Consider the following 25,247-nt stretch of genomic DNA (forward strand, 5'->3'; position numbering starts at 1 on the left):
AAAGTAGATGCTGAATAGTATGGGACAGCGTGACAGTTCTACATAGCTAAAATGCTTAGCTTAAAGCATCTCCTAATTTTTTTTTGGGGGGGTTTATCTTAGAGCAAGTAGTGCTGCAAGGTAGCTGTGCTGCATTTCTTTGTCTTATTGCTCTTCCTCTGTCTCTAGCTGGTCACATATCAGCAGTGGTGGGTGCCCAGTACCTAAGTCCCCTGCGACAGGAAACGGGACACTGAGACACATCCCAAGGATTTGCGTTTCTGAGTGAGGAACCTGTTTACCTTCATGGAGAAAATGTTTGTTGCTGCTTGGAATTGCCCCTCTGGATACAAAGGGAGATAATCCTCTTCTTTTAGGATTTTTTCTTCTTCAGCGTAGGATTTTAGAAGTGCTACCTTTAGGAAGCTCCCTTCCTAAGCTATATTTGATAAGAGGCCCTGCAGTGGCCTCTTCCTTAGGTGTGCCACAAAAATCACCCCTGCCTCCCAAAATGCTCCATCATAAGTAAATTTATTCTGTGTGTCAATTTTAGGAAAACCTACTTTTTATTTCTGACTTGAAAAATACAAATAGAAGTGTTTTGTACTGTCATAGGAGTCTTCCACTTGAGGATTTGCAGTTGACAAGACTTTCTAAAGCAGATAGTCACACCCATTTTACAAAGACTAAACTGAAGCAAGGGAAAATTCACATGTTAACATGGGAGAAATATCCACATGGAGCCAAGGCATCCAGACTCCCAATCTGTTACTTGGACTGGATTGTATCAAATATCTGGATTGTATCTATAGTCTGGTGTCAAGCTATGTACAGATACTGTATTAATAGTATCATGTTTTTGTTGAATTACTATATAAAATGATGACAATTAAGTAGATAAAGAATATGCTTAGATGATTTACATTTATGACCTTTTATATCCAGCACCAAAAAGCTCCCCAATGCAAGTATATACTAATTTTGAACTTGCTTATGCATGTGAGGAATTTCAGCAGTTTGATGTAACACAAGAAAATGAATAGACTTTTTTAAGTAAAAGAAGTGGAAAAAGAAGAGATAATCAACTCCTGGCTAAATCTTTTTGGGCCCCTTATTTAGCATTTTGGTGCTAAATAAAGTTCAGATAGTTCAAATATCCTAGCATAGAGAACCTGCATTCAGAAATCATCAGCACAGTAATGTTATGTTGCCAGTAATAACCTTCCTGTTTTCTTTTTCTTTTTCTTTTTTTTTTTTTTTACTTCTTTTTTTTTTAAGTCAAACTAAGAAAAAATCACAGTCGGCATGTGCCTCATTTGTTAAATGCCACTCCTAAATACGTGAATGTTTTGGATGCACTTCAGGCATTAAACTTGACAGGTAGTTTTGACTTTGATCTGTCTTTTACAATTTCACACCTTTTGCTTTCACTGGATATTCCTTTGCTGATACATTCATAATTACCCAGCAAAAGCTACCAGAGCAACAACAGAGTATGGTGACCAGGAAATGACATAAAGCAAGATGACAATCAGTGCAATTTTGGCCATCTTCCACTCATTTTTCATCCTCTGATACTGTTTCTGGAACTCTTTACTTCCATGTTTGCATCCAAATGTCTGAATAGACCTACGGGAAATAAACATACAACAGCAAAAAAAGGAGGTAGGAAGTTGCACAAATAGCTTCATAAAATGGGGCAACAATTACTCTTATGCTAGTTTATGCTAAAAGTCATGCACTTTTGATATGTTAATATATGTCTGTGACCAGTCCTTCACAATTCAATGCACTTTTGTTACACTAATCAATGGCAAAATTCACATGTGCTTCAGTGAAGAAAATAGTCCTGTACCAGAAGAATTTCCACATAAATCAGGTATTCAAGCCAATTGAGCAACACTATATTAAATATAGTTAGAGAAGTCTTTGCTTCCCTGGGTCCGATTTTGGTACCTTACTCTTACTCTGTACTTCTGAGCTATGTGACTACATATGCTGATATCTACAGGACAGATATCTACAGATTACAAATGTAGTGGCAGACATTGGCCTTTATTTTACAACAATAGTTTTCGTTTCAGAGACCTGTGATTAGATGTTTTACCTCTTTTTCGCCCTTTGTCAAACATGGAATTTGTAGTTTAATTCCATCTATTTTTCTGTGGGATAGTTGTTCATACACTGGTTTTAGGTGTCTCTTATGTCCCTTTAGTATTTCTTTTGGATGTTCAATATCTGTAGTCCTTCATCCTTCAGATTTCTCTTGCTGCTACTCATACCCTTTTCTGCATCATTAGACAATATACTGAACAACTCTGGCTTAAATTCAGGAATGGCCCTTCTAAGGATCATACTTCTTACCATGTTGACTATTGACAGAATTCTTGTTTAGTATCCTGTCTCAGTCATGCATACAAATTAAAAGTGAAAAACTTCCCCATTTTCTTCTGTTAGTTTTAAGAAATTAAGCAAATTTACTACAACTAGTTTTAAGAAAATAAGCAGTTTTAAGAAAATAAGCAATTAAACAGAAGGATAAAAACTTAAGACTGTTGGCTACTTACTTATTGGCATTCCATATAAAGACATAGCTGTATATGATAGCAATCAAAGGAATGAAAAAGACGAAGCAGAAAAGCAGCATCGTGTAGGCGCGGACTGATGGTGTGAAAGTCATGTAGTCCCAGGAACAGGAAGTCAGCAGACCCTCGGGGACATATGCACCTAGAAAGAAAGACAGGAGAGGGCATGAGCCATGAAGTTATTCTTATCCTGAGTGCAGAAGTTAGAAAAGGTACTCAGAATAACATGGGATTTAGTCCTATTCTCTTAGAGGGAAAAAGAGGTTAAAAGGATACACGATTCTTTGTTTAAAGCACCTCTTTTTATTTTCTTTTACTCTCTTGCCCTATTGTATTTATGTTTAGCAGTCTAAGGCTTCAGATCGGAAAACTGAATAATTTTTTTTTTCCGTTCCTGAATATTGTTTAAAGCTCAACATAGTCAGAGGACATCTCTCCAAATACTTCAGTGGGCCTTGGATTGGACCTGTATTGTTTTTAAATATCTCCATTTCCTATCAAATTGCTGTCTTCCCAATGAGAGAAATGAAACTGATTGCTATAGCTACCACTTTTTTAAGCTTGTGCAGATAAGAGAAATTTACTGTGCAAAGGAGAGAGATTTATTGTGCGGATCAAATTAATTTTGTCATGTAAAGTTGAGTACAAGTTAAAAAAAATCATACATACATAATAATCTGCCTGAAATAAAATATAATCTCCTTAAAGGAACTGTGTCAAGCTGTTAAGTAAAGAAATCATCAACACCAATGTCTTTTTACCTTTGTATTTTGATTTTCCCTGTTTACAGTGATATTTTCTGTTGAACTCTTAAAAATATTGCACCAGATGTGCTTAGATGCATCTAATTACCATATGAGAGTTGGTACTGTCATACGTGGGTACTATTAGAATCTAATTACAATAAAACAACACCCTTCCAGCAATTATTCCACCTTCTCCAATTAAGAATCTAGAATCTAAGACTATATTGTCATTTTGTTGTTCTAACAGCTCCTCATTCAATTAAAGGCTGCTTCTCCTAGTATTGCAGTTTCCCTGCTTAAACATGCTTCATGTTTATGGGGGACCAGAATGACAATAACAAGACAATAACAAAAATCTGCTGAAATTCTACTCAGGAACTGAGTTGGTTGCAGCATCCTTTGGCAAAATCAAACATTGCTATGTTCTCACCTCAGCTGAGCTGACACATTCTCTTCTGGAAGTAGGGAGCACAATAATGGGCTGGGGTTTTGAATGATGAATTCATTCTAAACTACTGACTGAAACTGGTGACTCATAGGAAACAAATTAACGGTAGTGAGGCTGATTCAAATGAGGAAGAATAACAGAAACACTCTTTGTTACAAGTTGCAAGGATCAAGATGCTGTATGTGTGTTCCAATTTGCAGGCGTAAAATTCACATTTACGAAAGCAAATTAGTTATTACTAAATGCCATCCTTATTGGAAGCCTTAGTGAATATTCCAATGAGCTGAATGGGGAATGTGACCAACACCTGGTGCAATTTGCCCTTCTAGAACACAGTCAAGACTTACTGAAGATGTACCTGCACAAAATACTCAGACTGTATTCCTCTTTTATGTGAATAAAGAAATTTAGATTAACACTAGTATCTTACACAAGAGCTTTGGGGAGGAAAAAAGTCATCAGAAAAAACACAGATATATTTGTTTCACTTTTATATTGTTGAATTTGGTTCAACGGCACTAGGTATGGGATAATAGGCAGGTGCATCCTTAATAAATTTTGGCCTTGATTTTATCTACTGTTCTTTATTCAGTAAGTAATGAGCTTAAGGAAAAGTGCCATTGTTGTATAATATGCTGTAATACACACTGGATTTTTCTTGTTTTGATTAGAGATCTTTAGTTTCAATATGTTTTAAGTTTTCTTCAAATTGATTTACTCAAGCCTAATATGCAAGCCATTAATTCAACCTTCTTCTATACCTGTAACTGGTCTTTAATCCAATACTATGAGGGGAAAAAACTTTTATTCTGTTTCACTTACTCCATCCAAAGAAGGGTGGGAGGCTCCAAGCCAAAGAGTACAGCCAGACTCCTACCAGGATTATTAGGGCCTTCTTCTTAGACGTCACTCCAACAGAAGCCAGAGGTTTTGTGATAACAAAATATCTGTCCAAGGCAATCACCATCAAAGTGGTCATAGATGTAATGCCAAAAAGAGCTCCGCAGAAGGCATACAGCTCACAGCCTTTCAATGAAGATGACAGAAGTGGCAGTGAAATTAATCTACCCATGCTAATTAATTTCTGGGAGAGTTCAAGTCTGTGTTTCTTGTGAACTAATATCTTCTGGAATTTGTAAAGCAATGGAACTTCAGTTTTCCTGCAGTTGTAATGCTATTTCAAAGCTGCTGTCTGTCTTGCTAATTACATTATCCATGGAGATAAACTTCAAAGATTTTGTTTGCTTGAATTGCTGGAGACAGTGATACTTAACATATTTTCACTCATTCATTTCTGATGTTTCTAGTGGGATCATTTCAGCAGCCCGTTAATATCTTGTTTAACTCCAGTTTTGCTGCCGCTCCTGTAGAAATAGCTGTTTTACTTAACAACAGGTTATAGCTATTTTAATATCATGGAACCATTTATATCTCAAGGTCAGCATAACTGGAGTAAATATGCAGACTATGAATATATTAATGAGTGATTTTAATTATTCAAACAACCTAACGTTTAGAAGCAGGGGTTTGGTTTTCTATTTTAACATGTATGCAATTGAACACTTCATGGAACTAAAAAAAAAATGCTTTTGGTAATCTGAGATCAAAATAGCACTATTACTTCTCTGACCTTCCTCTCTATCAATACCTGTTCAAGAGGCAAAGACTAGTCTTCCTCTTACTACAGTTACAGAGGAAGAATGAAAGCACCTTTATTCCACATTTTCTTACTGCACAGGAAATGTTCAGTTAATATCTCTGTTGTGAAAACTCACTTTTGCCAGGCTTTCTTGCCTCACTTTGCCAGGTGCAAGTCCCAGAGCAGGCTATTTAGAAGAGCTATTAAGCTGGTGCGTTGCGGGGTGGTCATAGGACTCTGCCAGTAACTAAGTTATGAGATGATTGGGGAAGAATGCTGGCAAGAAGACTAGTCCTGTGCCTTACGTTGCCAATGTTGCCTTTGTATCTCATACATGTAATTTTCCTCTCCATGGTGGGAATGTATTCATTGCACACAGACAAAAATGTTCAAAGAGCATTTGTGTCAACTTTGAAACAGTGTTGAGAAATGTTCTTAACATTGCAAGTGTACCTGAGGATAAGGAAGTAGTAGATTAACTGCCACTATGGTAAGAACATACTTAGGATTTCTTAGAAAGATAGGTATATACAAACCTTTCTCACCAAAAATCCAGCGTTTGTGGAGGCTGTTGGTGAAAAAAACTGGAGACTGCGTAATGGACATCAGGAAGTCACTAATAGCTAGATTGATGATGAATATGTTGGCTGGAGTCTGAAGGCTGCTACTCCTACAAAGATGAGAAGGAATGTTGCTAAACACTGCCGCACTGTTAATTACGTTGTTACTCTTTCCTGTGAGCCTTGGCAGCTTCACAAATACCAAGGCACACTACGTAGCAAGCTAGAGCAGAGTGCTTCTCACTTCCCTCACGAGAGAACGTGAGCAAGGCTCAGTTTTACACATTTATACTCCTGTGCACTTTAGAGGATTGTTTTGATAACCAGCTCAGTGATGGGGATAAATCATGTTGTTCTTTAAATATTCTGACCCAGTGCACTGCATGTCCATGATTAACAGGAAATTAAAGTTGACGCACTCTACGGATTTGCTGGATCTGGGTCATGTTAAGCAGGGGGAGGGGAGCACATTTTCCACTGCTGATGAGATCAACAGCGACTTCCAAATACAGGGATTAAGCAAACTCACTATGTACCACATCAAGCATTTTGTTTTACATCAACTCTTCTCTGTGACACTCATTTCACTGGCCCAGGCACTGACTTTAAAGAGAGCAATAGCCAACCTTCAGTGTATCCTGCCTGTATATGTTATTCACAGTATTACAGTACAGTATTTTAAAGAGTACATATAAAAGCTCAACTGAGAGCTCCTCAGTTTGGGGCTCAGTGTAACATTTTAGCTCCTTTCTCAAATTTTCACTCTTAGACACAATTGAAAAATACCAGAATAAATGATGGGTTCTTTGCACTGATCCAGAATCAATCACCAGGACTACTGTCCCCTATCTGTCAATTTAGGAGCAGGGAGATATTATTAGTAGATGGTTATGGGCCGCTTGTATTTTTTCAGTAGTCTGCAAAGTTTCTGTTTCAGACAGCTGGCTGTTTGCCATTACTTGAGACTGCTTTGTAGGCATCTGATGTGCTCTCCGAACTTCTGATGTACTTGTTACTTTGCTATCAGTATCCCTTTCTGTTTTCGTAATATCTTCACATGAAGATAAGCTGTGTCCTCCAGTGGAACTGCAACAGCGATGACTGGATTTCCTGCATGGGACCAGCCAAACAGCTAAGCTAGCTCATGTACTTCGTCCTCACATATCTGGTCTGCATGCCAACACCTCTTCTGGTCTTAAGGCCATGTCATTCACACTTAAGTGTTGGTATCTACTCTGAATGCACATACTGAAACCTACCATTTAATGCATCACATAAATATAGGCTTGAGACCCAGACTACTTTCGTCCAGACTCCAGTCATTTAAGTTATCACAGCCAAATTATCATATAATTGCTATTATTTTGGTTTATTACAGTAGTGCCTAAAGACCAATCATGAAGTAGAAGCTCACTGGCCTGGACATCGTGCCAATGCTCTGCCCCAGTATGACAAAACAGAAACAGGATGAGTGAACAGGAATGGTGAAAATATCACATTGTTGTCAGAGATCCAATTTCCTTCAGCTCTAAAAGTTGGCATGTGGCTTTAGTTAAAAGCAAATAAGCCAAGTGTTACAAAATGTGAAAACAAGAGATGTGGCCAGTAAGGAACAGAGGGGTAAAAGCAACTGAGTAGCAAGCAGCAGGAAAAAGGAAACATCTAAAATAGACAGGTATGAGGGAGACACAGGTGCAAAACATCCCATCGGTCCAGTGCAGACACAGTTCAGCCAGTACAAAGAAATTCACTGGAAAGTTTCTGCTTTGGCTGCTTTTCTGTTGCTTGGCATATCTGGGTGATTCTTTGCAATTTTGCTAACAATTTTGCTATGGCTCTGATTAATGGGAAGAAGTCAGAGGGAAATGGCAGGTTGCCACTTTTTTTCCTACAGCAATGTCTCTTGGTGCATTTTACTATGTCTGCATAGTAGTCTGATAGTATGCCTGTGCTGCATTTGCAGAGCACAGTCAAGGTACTGTTAAAGTTCATAAATTTGAGTATTTAAAAAAAATCCAGAAGAAAGATACCTGCAGAAAGCATAGATGACCAGGAAATTACCCAGAGTTCCTGTGATCCCCACTATAAGAATGACTATTCCAATTGTATAATGGGCATGGTCTGGGACATCCGCTGTAGGAAGGGCACCAGGAACATCTTGCACTGTCATCTTCTGTGGAGTGAACAAGAGGTCATAGGTATATTGTCAGACTTTATTGAATAAGCTGGCTTACCTCTAGAAGAGGTAATAGTCAAGAATGCAAAAAGACAGCAAGCAAAAAAAGTCAGAATAAGCTAACTGCTTTCAAATTACTCTTACTGTTGATTATCTTCAGGGGATAAATATGCCATCAGCAGTGCAAAGGTCAAAGAGGGGTTTATATGTTTGTTATTGATTTAGAATTTTGGTGAAGAAAAGCAATCTGTTCTCTCCCAAAAGAAAGATAAGGATATAGAAAAGAGAGGCAGGAAGAGACCTCTTTTATTGCATCTGGCATCAAGTAATGCAGTACTTAACAACAAGTAAGTTTTCTGTAGTTTTCATTTCAGGAAAGTTTCTGTACCTATGAACTATGACTGGCTAGACTTCTCTAAGTAGAAATGATCATCTATGGATAAACATGCGTTTATTCCTTTAGTAGTACGGCTATTTCATTTCTCCCACTGAATAACACTGAATTGCTAGCTGCCTTCAAGACTTACCAAAAGCCTGGCAGCATTGAACAAGTGTCTTCTGGAAACTAAATTAAAGATCAGAAAAACTAAAACACAAATACTTTACACCGTATGCCTGGTTTCCATACCAGTTCTGTTTTCATTCTGCACTGAATGAAAGTGTTTTGCTTTCTCTGAAGTATGTGATGAAGCACGTGATGAAAGTGTTTATGTCTTAATAAACTAATAACTCATAGCAAAATCCAGTAGCCAAGTCTGAAGACTGCAGCATTTTAAATAATAATTTAAAAACATTTTTTTATTTAAGTGTCAGGAGCCACAAACACATTTTCGGCCAAGTGACCCCAGATTAGTAATGAAGCAAACAATAAGGCTGCACCCAGGAAGCAGGATGACTGGATAGAAATTGAAGAGAAGAACAACTGTCTAAACCATCACTGTTCTGCTGCTTTTTGATATAACGTCAGGCAAGGAGACTTAAACACTCACCTCTGTGCAACTGCAACTGTCCTAAAAGTATCTTGGCATCAGCTCCAACCAGCTAATGTAGTCATGAAAAATACCAAGCCCCATTTTCATTCATCTGCATGGACAGATCCTGTCTCCATAGCCAGGCTTTTCTCATCAAGGGTGGCACTCACTCTGGAATGGCATGCCATGAGCTGCAGCCATGTGATGGAGAATCACACCAGGGTTGAGAAAAGCCCAGGAAATATTTTTGATTGTTTGTAGCCTGCCTACTATAAATACTGTCAACCTGCCTGCGGCCTAGGATGCAGGACAAGGGAATTGCCTGTACCAAGGTCTGTGCCCGTACCAAGCTTAAATAATGCTATGAGGCTGGATATGTTCTTTCCAATCATACGTACTGGCAGGTGGTGGTACAGCTGTCACATGCAGTCATTCCTTCTGAGTCATTCCATTCCTTGCTGGTAGGAAAGGAGGAAAGTGCACAGAGGTAGATGTGAAGTTCTCCCTTTTATGCTACAGTTGTGTTAGTAGTTGGCATTCACTGTTAGAGTGCGACTCAGAAATGCCTTTGACAATACCCCAGTTATCAAAGGAAATGGGTATTTTCAGACAATAGAGGCAGACGTTACTTCTGAATACATCTGTGAGATCGGGCTGAAGTTATTAGAGACAGTGTGTATTTAAAACCAATGTACCAGTAGCAAGAGGTGAACCCCAGGAGTGTCTGGAATTCTGAAAGAGATTGTCTTTGCTTGTGTGCTGAAGATCTGCCCACAGCAATCCTCAACAAGTAGAGCGTGCTCCCTGGGTTTTTACATTAGCAGCAATGAAATGCTGGACAAATACTCTGATCTTAGAGAGAGAAAATGTAGCTCTGGCTGTTATTATAATTGGAGCAAAATGTTAAGGTTGATACACTAACTGGATGACAGTATCATGACATTTATTGTTCAGGTTCCTGCAGCAAAGTGTAAGTTGGCATCACATCATCAACATCAATGGGCATCTTGCCTAGGTAGAAATCGCTATGCTTAACACAGCCAGTAAAATAACAAAAAAATCCTGTACTAATAGCAAGTGGGGAGGGAGAGTCTGACATAAAACTGTTTTAGGTAAATGAGATCGGGTATTTTTTGGTTTGGTTTTTTTTTTTTTCTCCTTAGCCTGTGGCTAGAACATTTTTTAACTGCTGTTCTACAGAGAGTTGATGATGATTATTAATAGAATGAAGATTTCTGATGTTTTTCCCTGTAGCTATCCATTTAATCAGAACTGGATCAAGGTAACAGAAATGAAGCAACTAAAGGAGCTTGTTTTGGCTACAAAGAACAGATTAAAATGGCTTTAAGTTGAATTAAATTTGTGGAGGACTAAGGACAAGGAAAAAATCAAAAAATATAAATACACAGAGAAATCACGAGAGAGGAAAGGTTATTTAAGGGACAGTAGAAGACTTTAAAATGACTTATTCAGGAATGAAACAAGTTCCGAATCAATAAAAATGTGAAGTGTGAAAAAAATAAGAGAATAATATTTATATTGGAGCAGTGATAGGACATAAATAATACTAAATATATGGGCAAAGAAAAAGTCGGTGGCAAAGAGGAGTAAATTCACATTTTAGTGTGGACTTCCTGTAGGCCTGGGATTTTTACCACAGGGTCCAACTGTGGAAAAAGTCAGTTATTAAAAAAAGTAATTTCACTGTTTTTATTGGAAATACAGATCTGATTCAAAGCTTCTTTAAGTCAAAGAAAGGTACTAGTTGACCGATAAGGCATTAGATCAGGCCTAAGCACTTCAAATTCGTCACTAAGTTGCATACATACAACTTCCTTGCTGGAAGATGAAAACATGTGCTGCATCAAATTCAGGTCTAGATCTTCTAAGGGAATTGTATGTCAAGAAACAATCAGGTCAGCAGGATAATCAAGAAATCAGACAATTCCCAAAGCTTTTCTCTATTCAGTTTCTCCAGCAGATTAGCCTTGTTTAGTCTCTGTCTTCTGTTGTCACCCCATGGTATGAGTACTTGGTTGGCAGGGGAGAGTAAAAATCCCACTGTTGCAATTCCCACTGTAGCAGTTGTTCTTTGAGAATACGCTGAACAACTATTTCAATTGCGTTGATAATACATAGCATTGTTGCCTTGCATGTTTTTCTGTTCAGCCTTCTTTCTATATAAACACCTCGTAATGAAGATAAGAAAAATGAACAGGCAAATGCAGCACTTCATTATTTCTCTTCCAAGTGATATCACAACAGTTTATTTAATGTAACATGGTTCAATACATCACCAAATGCACAAAGAAACTGAAATGGAAGCTAAGAGGTTGGACATTTTCCAGTGGATGGATAATGGACTACAGCTTTCCTGAGTCAACAAATAAAAGATGCTTGTACTTGAGGCTCTGGACCACTGGGTGCCAGTATACCCACAGGCCTACTGTGCTGTGGGTGGCTTAGATCGGTATTAATTCTGTAGGAAACAATTTATTGGGAAGCACCAAATTCCTGACAGTCAATATAAATATTGCACATTTCTCAAGCAAGCAAACAAAATGGTCATGGAAGCTGTGGAGGACATCAAGGTAGTAACTGTAATGTAACAAAATTTCTTCACAGTAAGTACTGAGGGTCAGTTGGAGAACATATCTTCTAGCCAAGGATGGCATTTTAGTCAACCTTAAAAGCAGGTTTTATAATATTGTTTGGGTGTATGTGAAAACTGGCCTTTTGCTAGAACTGTGAAAGAATTTGTGTTTTTTGTGTCTGCCTTCTTAAAATCCTCATAGTTCTCCCTAAAGGAATGCTTGTCTACTGCCTACAACAAAACACGTAACCGTGTTTTCAGTTATCATTCAGTAAACTTGACTGAGACTTACAAACTTAAGACACTTTTGGGGAGTTTAGAGAAAAGGAAATGTTTGATAGATATATATGTCTAAATCCTTGCTCTTCTGGCCTTGTCCATGGAGGCTGCAGCACAACATGGAGCCTCGTTATTCTATATTTATGGCCTGCTGCCACAGCTGGTTACAAGGGAGGCAGAGTTCTTCCTGGCGGGTCAATCTGAGGAGCCAGCCTGCTTCTTCAGGAAGAGAGCAGCGCACAATCCTTTCTGCTAAGGCTTGGTGCAAGCAGAGAAGGGGTAAAAATGAATCAGCCGCAGAGAACATCAGTGTAGGGCAGAAGTTGTATTTCACCATGAAGTTTGTCAAGACCCTGCAACTGGGCTGAAGAGCGTTGAAAGGATAAAGGAATTCCTTTGCAGTCCAGGACAAAACTATGATTCCTAGGTGATTTGCCCAGGTTAGAAGGAAGTCCAAATCTGATATAACACCCAGGAATATTTGATGCCTGCATCTATTCTGTCTTGGGAATCTGTTTATTGTACACATTTTCCTAAGGAGAAGGTTTTCTAAATAGTTATTTCATAATTGATTAAAAAAACCCCACAACCAACCAAACCAGCTCACCTCTGAATAACTTCTAGTAGAAGACATACCATTTTTGAAAGTCCAACCCTCCCCCGCCACCGTCCATAGCATGAGAAAAATATTTGTGTGTAAGTGAAAAAAGGACAACATGCAAAGAAAACAGTTCAACTATTATTGGGGAAAAAAACCCTGTTCTTTTTCAGAGTAAGAAAAAAATCATATCTCCTAATTACTGTTCCCTTGGAGACATTGATTACTGAAGCCCTACTAAAGCTAACAGTGATGATGGTAGGAGCAAGGCCATGCATGTAAATACTTGTAACGAATATAAATCATATTTTGTATAGCCCACTCCTTACATTCTCCTAATGGCAAGAGTATAAAGCAAGGTTTAGTTTATACTTACAGGGAAATCCTCATAAGGTCATTTAGGGATTTGAACAGTCCCACATTGACTTTGGCAATGTATCAGGTTTCTTTGTTCTTAATTTTCCTACAAACACAGGTAATGAAGCCGCTTATTTACACAGTATGACTTACATAACCAATGGTAGTGTTAGGCCTTTTACATTACAACAAATCATATAGCTTAGAAAAATTATCAGAACAGAAATACTGTAATTTCCTAGGGTTTCTAGGTGCAGTGTTTGTACTGCCTACCTACAAGAGGCCTCAAACTACTGCTGGCCCTTATTTTTCTTCACAGGTCCTTGCTCTGATTTCTGAGCTTGCCTCAGAAATGTAGGCACTTGCTCTGTGATGACAGGCAGCACAAAGAGGAGTGTAATCCCACCTCAATTATGGTTTCAGAAGGGTGACACCAACTGCTAAGCCTTCTTTCCAGTAGGCAGCAGGGCTTTCCATAGATGATATTTGTCCTGTTGAGCAATTTGGATAGCAGATTTTATATCCTGTCTTCTGGATTTAATCTCAACCACAAGCAGCACATATTGCTTTCAGTCCTGAAACTCTCTTAAACCAATCTTTGTGTCAAATTAAAATGCAAAAGTTTGAAAATTCAGTCACTTGACCTAGGGAGAGGAAACAGACAGCTAATTACCTCTTTCAGCAGAATAAGGAAAAAATCCATTTTTAATTTTCGGATGAATATCACACTGTCCCCAGCATCCTTTTCCATTTTGCCACGTGCTCTCCAGTTCCTCTTCTCCCTCCCTGCTATGTTCTGCTATCCTCTTTCATATGTTATCCATCTAATTTACTTTGTAAGCGCCTTGGCTCAGGACACTTCTCTCATTTTCCTGTAATACACTGCGCACATCCAGGTTTTATTAAAAAAATAAATAAACAGATTGCATTTTTACTATGCTAATAATAAAATATTTACTGGTCCTTCATTATAAAATAGGATCAAACTGAAAAACTCAATCCAACATCCTATATGCATAAAAACTTTTGGAGTGTTTGAAACTTGCACACAATTTTTAAGTGTCCACTGTATTATGCGGGCCATGCCAAATACCTGGTGTGACCACATCAAGATTTTAAGTTGAAGTTCAGATTTTAAAAACATTAAAAATTAGCTTGGGTCATTTTTTTATTCTTTACTTTTAAACAGACTTTCGTATAAACAGCAGGCGAACAAAACTTTGTAGTCCTAATAGCATACTGAGATACACAACCAGGAAGAGGACTTCTGAAGTCCTTTGGTTTGGGCTTGTGGGGTGGGATGGAGAATATTTTCACTATGCCCAAATAAATTCCATCCTGAAGTGTCATCACAACAGATTCTCACCTTCACACTTCTAAGGAAATTTTCTTTCTGTTTTGTATTTTAACAACTGAGAAAGAGCTTTGATAGAACTTACCTGGGAAAACCTTCTGAACAGCTCTCTTGGGTAACTGCAAATAACAACTCTTTAACATTTACATAAGCATTCCACTGCACTTACAGACTATTACAGAAATGACGGGGATTTCCGTCTTGAATAATAACACAAGAGAGCATTGTGTTTGAACTGCTAAACAGCTGTTTAATGCACAAGAACATGTTGTTTTGATAGTTTGCAACATATTTGGTGTACTTTGCCATTAGGCATTCCTCCCTGTCTTCTGCCCATGTGACTCTGCTGAAGAACACTGCTTCTACAGTCCTTTCTGCAGTAAATAAATAGTTAAAGGCATAAAAAGAAGATTTTTAAGTTTTCATTATGTTTTTCATTATTGCATTACAGCATTAAATGTGTACGTGCACCTTAAATGGCCATTTACAGTTCCATAAATGTCAGCTTTGCCAGCCGAACTACTTGCTACAGCTTTTAGTGACAGAAAACACTTACTGTTGGGGCTCTAAGAGGCAGGTCCATCAGTGTGTAGGCATTGGCTTCCGAGTTATTCCATGCATTGAAGGACTCCACAATTTTGGTGCCGTTGGGGTCCTCAGAGGGACAAGAGATCCCCCTTTGAATGGGCTGATTATTCAGGTGAACAAAATCTAAGCAAAAACAAAAAAAGAAAAACTCTCCTTTGAGTTTAAGTCAGCCAATTTACCTTTTGTGTGTATGTAAAGCAGATTGTCAGATTCTCTGGAATAATGTGAGATCCACAGAGTGCAGAGTTTCTCACTAGAGCTTCAGATTGCTTCACTCTATCTTCAGCTTAGCAAAGGGCAGCAGCAGCGGCTTCCATTTAAATACAGGAGACGCTAGGGTCTGCACATGCCCAGTTTGAAGCTTGTTCCATCCAGATTCCAGCTTCACTTTAATGACAGTATAAAACTGATGCTCTCTTAAAAGTGCTGTTATCTTTTTCCCTTTGACAGATTTATGTCTGAATTTTAAGGCTATATTCACATTATCCCTGTACGAAGACAAAGAAGTTAAAAGGTTGACTTCACTATCTGTCTTAAATATTAGACCTTGTTGTTCATTTTCACTGTATTGGTGAATTAGTTTTTTGTAGTCTGCTTTTAAAGAAGATGTATGTGTACAGTTCTGCTGAAATTGTCCGAACTCAAATAGATTCTGATATTTAACAATGTGCTTGTGTGCACTTCTGTCTTGTGGAATTTAGGTCATGGTTATTTGTTGGTCCACTTCTAAAAATAAACAAAAAATAGGGATAAAACTCACTGACATCATCCTTTTCTGCTCTTCAGTCAAAAAGAAAAAAAGCACAAAAATACCTTAGGCAGAGAACAGCAAATAACCACTTGTTTCAAGAGTTGTCTGCTTTCTTTTTCAGCTGTGTTTAGTTAGGGCGTATATGAGCAGATTCTTATTCACACAAATCTTCCTTTACATTGCACTGTGCAAAGAGATATGAATTGCTCTATTCCCCGTTGAAGGCTGGTTTTCACTGTGGTAAAGTGAAGTTTAATTGCAATAGAGAAGGTAAAAAAGCTGTTCTAGCAGATACTGCAGCCTGAATATCACAGAGTTTAGGCCCTCCACCCACCCAAAATGACCCTAATGCAAGCTATTAGCTTCATAGTAGTTGGTAATAAAAATAGATGGTGTGAACTGTTTCTGAAAAGCCTTTGTGAGAAGGCTGTGATAGTAACGGTGGGAACTGTCTTCCCCCAGCTCAGTACGGATTCCCCTTCTCACGTAACTTTCCTTAAATTAGGACTAGCAGTACCTAACCTTAAATTGAGGGAAGAGAGATCGCATTTCTTTGCATGAACAGGAGCTGTGCCTCTATATCAAAGGCACTCACTTATAGTGCTGCAGATTCCCTTTACTTGATAGTCATTTAAGAAAGTTAACGTTTACCTTGTGTCACCAGGCCACTGAACATTAACCAGGGAAGACACTTCCTAGACACTACAGGCTCTCAAACTTTGAGACCTTAAAAATAATTATTAGCAGACCTGTTGTGAAAGGCAGAGAGATTTCATCGAGTATCCCTGCCCTGCAGTGTTAGGTAGACACAATCAAGCCAGGTTTAAACTAGCTGTGGCAGAAGTGAGCTCGGAGGTGGCTAATCACCTGACAATTTTTAACTTCGTCAATGTCTGAGATTCTACGGTCATTTTCTAGGGTGTGCTCTTCCCCTCTTCTCTATGGGGTGTGACATCAGACACATGAATATCAGGGCAATGGTGGATGTGGCATTAATGGTACGAACTTCAAAAGACATTGATGTGACCTTCAAATCCATCACTTTATGTTCTTGCATACACAGTGCTTGCATGCAGCACACTGTAGGTATGAGGCCATGAACAATGGTGTTGGACATTTTGAGGGACAGGACTTTTTTGGAAGATAATTTTGCATTTTACTACTAAAAAGGCAGGAGATGTCATTACAGAAAACCACAATGTGAAACCGGCAAAAATTTGTACTATCTTCAAGGGAGTAGAGCGGAAAGTACATTTTAATGATTGAAGTGGAGAGAAAGGAGAGAATGGGAGATCTCCCATTTGTGTGAACTTTATGTTCAAAGAAGTTGCATACAGTTACATCCTGCTCTTATCAAACTAGTAAGACATAAAGTTTGAGACATATAATCTTCAAGGACAGGCATAAATACTAGATCAGAGGTGTTGTTTGACTCGGTATTCTAATTTTCTTTGCTCAACTCCTCTTAGTTTTCTGCTTTATGTCTTAGTTTTGCGCAATGCCAACACTCAATCTGTTTACATGCAGCTTGTACATGAAGTTTTCCTTTTCCCTGGGTCACGGATTACATTTTTCTTCCTTCTTATTTCCTCTCATCTTAATAACAAATCAATGCACTGAAAATATTTCATTTCCAGTTAGCCTGGAAGCATCCAATTCTTTGGCAGTTTTAGGGGAGCCCATAATATGGTTGGAATCAAATAATGGAATAAATGTAGTCTTTTTTTAAGTAAATCAGACATTATAGAAACTATGTGTCTTCTTGCTTCATTAGATTTGGTGGTGTTGTACGTGCCTTTCCAGATAGATTGATTTGATTAGTTCAGCAGCTGCTGAGAGTGTATTATGAGAGAATATGCAGTGTAAAGGAGAGAAAGACAGTTTCCCCAGTCAGAAATGGATGCTAGTCCAAAGAGAGCTGTTGATTTGGTATCCTTCCTTAGCCTCTGGCGCCTGCTTTTGTGAATGCTAAGCACCTGCAAACTGGGTGAAAGTATTTCTGAAAACCGGACCCTAACACTAAGATTCATGTCCAATGGAAATATTCTCATATGATTACAGTTGCCTTATCTTGTATTATAGCCAATTGCTAGAGGCAATTCAGTTGACCTATTTTATAGGTGATGCCTCAGCTTCTATGGAAGGAGAGGAGTCATGTCCTAGAACTGCACAGGGTGTGAAGTATGGGGCATCTCATTCTCTGTGCCTAGGGCTTGGGAAGTCAGACAGAGACATATAATAGCAAATCATTCACGAAACTTTTTTTCTCTCAGATTTACTTCCATTTTATATGCAGTATTAAACCAGAGAGAACAATTCCAAGTATTTTACTGAGCAATAACTGTTCTTCTTTATAGGTAAGGCTGAAAGTCATCAGAAGGCTAGACTTACGGATCTGGAGGGAAATTTGCTCTGTCTCTCCCTTGCTTATTCTCCACCAAAAGCTTAATGCTGTTGTATCCCTGGGAAGCTTAATGGAGAAAATGTATCAGCTCATGACCCCAGGTACTTTCTAAAGCCATCCGGCTCATCCTAAAGTTTTCCAACATTTCTGCCAGAGTTTTGTGTGTGAAACATGCTGGAAACCCACCTGGCTTATGGCCCAGGTCTGAATTGCCCTCCAGTCACTTCTGGAGGAAAGAAAACTTGCCCAGAATTCATATCCCTCAATTCAGTCACACTGAGGTATGGTGAGAACATCCTTCCCAGTTTTAGAGTCCTGATTTTCACCTGCATGTCTTGCTACTAATAATTAACTTCTGTTCATAGCTTTTTATAAACTACAGGCAGAAATAGCAGAAAGACCATGGACTCTGGGGCCCTTCCATGAAGCTGAGAAAATTGTCTAACAGGACAAGGGAAAGATAATGCATGGGTAAAATTTAATTAAAGTCCAAATGAGCATAGGCATTCTTTCACAATGAGTGAAAGGAAACAGTGTCCTCTTCTTTGGCTGGAAGCTCTCTGTGGAATTAGGTTTTACCTCATCTGCAGGAATACGGAGTGGACTGAAAGAACAGGTAATCTGCTGCTTAGAAAATAAAGACTGCTGTTGGGAAATGCCAGTAGAGTTAGAAGACCAGGGGTATGCTCAGCAAGGCATTAATGTTCCTGAGACATATTTACAAAAGCTCACCTGGGCTTCCTTAAACTTTACAAAAGATCACCTAGGTTTCCAAGGCCAGCATGAGGAGAGAAGAATAGACTACTCAGTAATGGGAAAGATAAACTCCCACTCTTCGCTGAGGGCAGATACAGTTCTGGTATTTGAGTTACCACAAATGAGGAGTGCACAAAGCAAGGAAGTTGGGTGATTTTTGTTACGATGGGGAGAATGATAGTGATAACCCCTGTACAACGTCTTGGAGATAACAATGCCACCCTCAAAATATGCTCTGCTTGCCTTCTAAACATGCTACTTTTTTCTGTAAGTGATGGGATAGAGGGAGGAATTACTGATTTTTCACTTGAAAGCCTATCCATTTTCAGTATCTGCCTTTCAAAAGGCAATACCACGCTATAAAATCTGAGTCCATAGCAGCCTTCCTTACACAGTCCCTCCTGTATAGAAGTTGTGAGCCCTGGGTATTCAGTGTGGTACTGCTTGTCAGTGGCTGTAACATCTGAAAACATGTTTCTCTCAGAAGCGTTTTCAGAGGCCTACGTTTGTACTGGTACCTGCAACAAACTTACCTGCTTAGATATGCAGGTGAAAACTGGTTGCTCATTTTATACAGAAGTCTGGTTTCAACCATCTGTGTTCTTTTTGCCTTTTAACAGCTAAGATCTGTCAGGTGGGAACTGTCCCACTTCCTAGCTGTTCCCAGACAGCATACTGCAATTTTGGCACCCCAAATAAAAAAGCAGGGAGAGACTTGTGTAATATATATCTTCTTTGTGCTCTATTAATCATAGAAATTAAATTTAGTTCTCCATGCCTGGAGTAACTTGGCAAGGGGACATGGAGGCAAGAACACCCTTTGTAAATAAAATTGTTAAACTGAGTACAAAGTTCTGTATTGCCTTTTGTGGGAGTACGCTGTTGGGACTACCCAAAAATCAATAGACAAAATAGAAAACAGTAAATCAAATCAACATGGTTTCTGCTCAGCTGTAGAAGTGAATAAGTCACCTCATAGGTAGTTCTAATTTTATAGGGTAGCCAAGATCTACCATGAACAGCAAAAGCACAAACCACTGGGTGCAGCCAGCAAGCATGTAACACTGTGGAGCTGTTTAGCCCCACAGCAGGAGAGTGAGAATCCCGGGGCTGGACTGAGTACAGAAGGGCCGGAGCAGAAAAGATGGTTTAGAAAAGTCCATTCAAACACAAGTTTCTTTCTAAGACTTACCAAAAAAAAAAAAAAAGCTTTTTCCACTGAGATGAAAAGAGATCAATGATCTCTTCAACAGTATGAATTTGGCTCTGTAACATGTCATTAGACTGCCACTCTATGGTAGGACACAATCCAGCAGGTGCTCTGCCTTAGTTTCCCCAGCAGTATTTCCAGCTTACTCTAGTGGCTTATGACTTCAAGGCCAGGTAGCTTGAAAAGATCAACACACCTCTGTCCCTCTTGTCCTTCCTCACAGAATCTGAAGACAAAGCAGTCACACAAAGAGCTCTCTAAACCAGCCAAGTTGGATTTGCAGTACCTCCAAAAAAAAGCTTGTTACCTTGTTTTTTGGGCTGAGAGCTCTCAGATCCATCCTTCCCTGTCTACTATAGCTTAACCTCTGTGCAAAGCCTACCCTTCTCCAGGGAACTCTGGTTAACCAAACTCTTCTCAGATAATTTCAGCTGGAAGCTTCCCTACTTCCTGTTCCGAAATAAGAGCTCTCACCACTCCAGCCCTTCTCACGTGCGTGAAATAAAGCTGATTGTGCTGGTGCAGTTTAGTGCCTATTGTAGGCAGGGACAAATCATATTTTAAAAACCATAGAAAAGTTGCTGTATCATTGCAGAAAGAACAACCTCCCCATCTTTCAGGCAATAATTAGATACAAAACTTAAAGGAAACTTCCCTTGCTATTCTCTTGCCTGTAATAAATCACGTCTGTGCCACAGGCAACTCAGTCTGCAGTGGGCTGAAATGTGGTTTCAGCACATGGTGGTCTCCAGGCTGCCTCGTTGTCTTTGCTGGAAGCAGACATTATGAAAGATTTGCTTATGCAGAGATACAGCAGAATAGTGTATTTCCAAGCTAGGGCAGGACTCAGATGAAAAAAGAATTATTGGTACAGAAGGGGTGAGAAATAAAATTGCAAAGAAATTCTATTTATCAAGGATTTTCCCCCAGTCAAGTACTGACTGCCATTAGAGGTGCACACAGTGGCCAGTGACAGACAGCAGTGCCGGGTTTGGGTCAGCTTGAATAGAGAGTTTGTACTGCTTACAGGAAGAACAATTGGTACCATTTGTTTTTCAATTGTTTGTTTTTTAATCTCATCTGCTTATGTAGTAGTTACTTCTGAAATAGAAAGAACTCAGTGACAAGAGCCTATCATGGGGAGGGGCTGCATAAATATCTTGATAGGTAAGATAGAGGACAGTAATGGAGACAGCCAGGTCTCTGATGAAAAGACTAAGGGAAGAGGAACAATAAGAAGCAATTTGTACCCACACACACCAATCAAAATGAAAACCCTGGGGATTGAGAAATAATAGTTTGTGATAACCGGAAGGTAAACAAAGCGTGGTCTCAGTTGATATTAAACAATTATCATCTTTCTCCTTAGATAATAGCACTATTGTCTTCAAATGATCTGCACTGAATACATATACTGCCCTGATGGTTATACAACTATTTTTCCTGGCACATACTGTCTTGTCTTACGACATCCCTGTGAAAGAAATCCTATCCTTTCTAGAAATACCATCAGTGATTCTGTAAAAAAAAATACATGATTGTCAATCTACTGGTGGGAGAAAATTATGTTACTGCATTAATAAGCAGTCAGCTTTATCACTGACTGCAGCTTAAGTCTCAGCAGCTCACAGCTATTGCAGGTGCCCTGTGCTTTGCTGTTCTAGCCTGCGCTGTGCCCAGGGCTTTCAGGAATTTGGGCAGGATGAGGAAGGAGAAAGAGATCACTCACTAACTTCACTGAATTTTCAAAATCTTATATTTGAATTATTTCTGAAAACAGCCTGAAGAGTGAGTGCAAATTAAAAATACTAGAGGATATTTTAGCCAGGTCTGTAAGAGATTTCAGTGACAAGTGTCCTGCCCAAGACAAAATGGCTAGCAGCAGCTGAAGCAGAAGCAGGATTTGGCTCAGATTATGACAGTGTTCACAATTTGGGCAGGATTCTGTCATGACCATTGAAAACAGAGACATTGTGAGGAGTTTCTCCCTGCTGCAACTTGAAACCTTTCACACGAAGTCCAAAATCAAACAGATCTAATGCTTAAGCTAGAAGAGAATCCACCGCAGTTCTATAATCAGAGCTTCTCAATGTACAGAAGTGTAAAGCCATATGCCCATTTCTTTATAAACTCTTCTGCTAGGGCTATCATCCAGCCTGTCATCACCTTGGACTCTGATTTCCCAAGTGTTCACATGAGGCCTCTAAATGAACAGAGATTCTTCTTTGTTTAACTCTGCAGTGTGGCCTTTATTAATACCTACTCTGCTAAATGCCTCCTCCAGATCCTCACTGACTTCTGTTTCAGTTGCTATGACATCCTTTTTCTCCGACCTTAATTAATGGAACGTACAGGGCAATTATCACAAAGCTGCAAACAGGATGCAAGTGTGCCAGTGCAGCTACGTCCAGCTCAGTCTGAACCCTTCTCATCTTGATCCTGTCCTCTCCCAGCCCATTGCTTTGACTGTTATTGCCATGCATCCCCTTCTTTGACTCCCCCTTTTCTATTAAGTCATATATATATTGCTGGTCTTCGCTTCCAAGGGCCTTGATGGATTATCTATCTCCAGCTTACCTATCATCTTTCAGACAGCATTGGCTTGCCAGCTCTCACATCCTATCAGCCAGTGATGCTCATTTCCATCATTCACTGAACACAGTTCCCAACATGCATGATTTGCTTGTCTTCACGCAGTTCTTCATGCTGGTGGCAGTGGCAACAAGAGACATTGACAATAGCTGGGCTGCAGGCACACAGAGCCTGCTGGCCATATTGTCAGCACGGACCTATATTGTCTTGTTGTTACCTGCTACTTTCCTGCCAGTATGCCTCCATTTCTTGTCTCCCTATACTTAGATAACAAGTTCTTTGGAGCAGAGACTTTTTATTCTCGTCTATTTATTATTGTGCTGGTATAATGCTTTGACTTGCCCAACATTTCTAGGCATGAGAGTAATGAAAACATTGTGGGCTTCTATTCTCTGGTAGTGTCATGAATTTCCTCATCAAATATACTCTGCTTAATTTTTTGGTGATGAATTAGTAAGTAGTTCAGTATAGTTACAATGTAGTTCAGTATAGTTACAATAAAAAGTCTATTGAAGCTCAGGGTTTTGTTTTAATAAAAACGTGGACTTCTGTTTGAAGATTGTTTTCAGAGTTTAAAAAGCAAAACAGAAAGCCTTCTGAATAAACAAACATCTCAAAAGCAAACCTATATGAACTAAAGTGATAAAAAACACTGGCACTGATCCTCAGAAAGCCAAACTATTATTTCTTACTTTGCTCTACTTTTATAATTCTGCCGGCTCCCTACAGAACTGGCGTTCCTCTTTGTGACTTGCAGATGATGCTGCACATCATGAAAACATAGTTGGCTAGTAATTTTGCAGCACAGCAGACAAACATAGACAAACATGTCATCTCTACTTACCGTAAGAATTTTTCACTGAAAGAATATCCTGAAATTCATATTTGTGATTGGGAAAGCTGGGCACTGTATTCTTTCCGCTCTTTCTAGATGGCTACAAATATGCTTGAAACACCAAAACACATTAAAACATGCATCCTTGAATATGGACTTAATTTCGGGGCCTGATTCCCCAAAGCAGTTGAGCTATTTTGCACACCACCGTACAGTTTCCTTCGTGTACAAACTGAAACTGAAGAATGTCACCAGTAGGAAGTGACTGACCTCTCACTGAGTAATAAACAAGTAGATCCCATGATGAGGGACATCAGATTTAGACAAGCCTTATCTCACTTCTGAGTGAATGATTCAGCTACTTCTTTTACTATTAAGAAAATCAATGTGCTCTTTTCTAAGCAGAGTTTCAGTAATGGGAGTTAAGACTGAAGAACACCTTGATAAAGAATGGACATTTAGAGGCATTTTTCCCTGATTACAAAAACATTTTGTTTGCATGTTTTACCCCTCCTTGCAGCATTTAGTAACAAAATGTAATTTACTAAGAATAAAATTCTCATCCTCTCCGTGCTCCCCCAGCCAAAAAGTTAAGCCAAAAAACTCTACCCAGCCAAAAAATTAAGCCTTTGCCCTTACTACATAAAGAATATTTTACTAAACAAATGCATTGCTGCTGCCTTTGACACGAGAGGTGAAAATGCTACATTTTTTCAGTGTTTATTTATAGTAACTAATGGTCAGGGAGAAGAGGTAATGAGAAATACAGTCGCTTCTGTCTTCACAAATTTAAGTGAAGGTAAGTTCAAAAAATCCTGGCCATGCAATCAGTACAAATTGTTGCTATTATATTGCTTACTATGGACATACTTAACAGTCTACTGAGTCTTTTTGTTTTCAAATGCATTGACTTGTGGTAGAGTTACTTTCTTGGATTTCTTTTAAAGTGAGGGAACAGGGCTGTTTATTTTGCAGTTCACAGAGAAATATCCTTGTGCAGCAATCGGAACTAGTTACCATCATCAAACAAGTGCAGTGATCTCAATGTGCTCTAGTGTCTTGCAGACAGCAAGTCAACAATGATCATGTCGGTTACTTAATAAAAACAATAGAAAAATAATCTCATGGCAGCATTCTAAAGTCAGATACCAAAGAAACTCAAACCTATTTTCTGAGAATAAACATTTCACACTTACGGAACAGCATACCTGTTAGGACTCAATTTTACAGTGCACCAAAATAGATATTCCACAGAACACACAATAAGCTTCCAGGTCTAATCACCCTTACGGAATTAAGCAGTTTTGTACTTTTATCATGGATCTACTCCTCAGATAGCATAAGTCAACGTGGCTCTACTAACTCAGATCTTACTGCTCGAGGATCTGAGCTCCCCATTACAAAGCAACTGCAAAGCTAGTATAAATTGCCCAAGGAAGATTGCCACAGAATGAGTTTCCAAAGCATCTTCCCTTCCTAGGAATGCTTATTATCTGACAGGCTCCAGTTTCTGGATAAGCCTTCCAGAGCTGCTTTACAGTGGGAAAACAATGAAAGGTTTTTTCCATTCACTCTGCTGATTTGAACACTACGGGACCTCATTTTCCAGAGGAACTTCTTGACGGTTTAACAAGTGACTTGGTTCCACTGCAACTCTGGTTCAATACCTGTAGAGCAGAAAGAGTAGCATTTCTTTTTTCCTGAATGTTTTAAGATGATCAGTCAGGTGTTCAGACACTAAAGCAAACAAACAAAAAATTAACCAAGATCAAAGAAAACCAAGAATTTAAAATTAGGACATGAGTGTTAGACTATGTTGGGTGTCG

The 25,247-nt window shown here is 39.0% G+C and overlaps 1 protein-coding gene across 1 annotated transcript in view; it reads right to left on the reverse strand.

Moving 5' to 3' along the window:
* Positions 1–15,143, reverse strand: part of LOC104079677 (melanopsin-A-like) — a 24,053-nt gene extending 8,910 nt beyond the window's left edge. Inside the window, exons 1-6 of the mRNA XM_009581787.1 lie at positions 14,842–15,143; positions 7,988–8,130; positions 5,934–6,067; positions 4,581–4,784; positions 2,547–2,706; positions 1,444–1,608 (exon numbers count right to left, since the gene is read on the reverse strand). Of these exons, the coding sequence (XP_009580082.1) occupies positions 1,444–1,608; positions 2,547–2,706; positions 4,581–4,784; positions 5,934–6,067; positions 7,988–8,130; positions 14,842–14,868 (833 nt within the window). The 5' untranslated portion in view covers positions 14,869–15,143. The remainder of the gene's footprint in view (positions 1–1,443; positions 1,609–2,546; positions 2,707–4,580; positions 4,785–5,933; positions 6,068–7,987; positions 8,131–14,841) is intronic.
* Positions 15,144–25,247: the final 10,104 nt, after the last annotated feature.

The sequence above is a fragment of the Fulmarus glacialis genome, unplaced genomic scaffold (genome assembly GCF_000690835.1).
Source record: "Fulmarus glacialis isolate BGI_N327 unplaced genomic scaffold, ASM69083v1 scaffold45487, whole genome shotgun sequence".
Taxonomy (NCBI): domain Eukaryota; kingdom Metazoa; phylum Chordata; class Aves; order Procellariiformes; family Procellariidae; genus Fulmarus; species Fulmarus glacialis.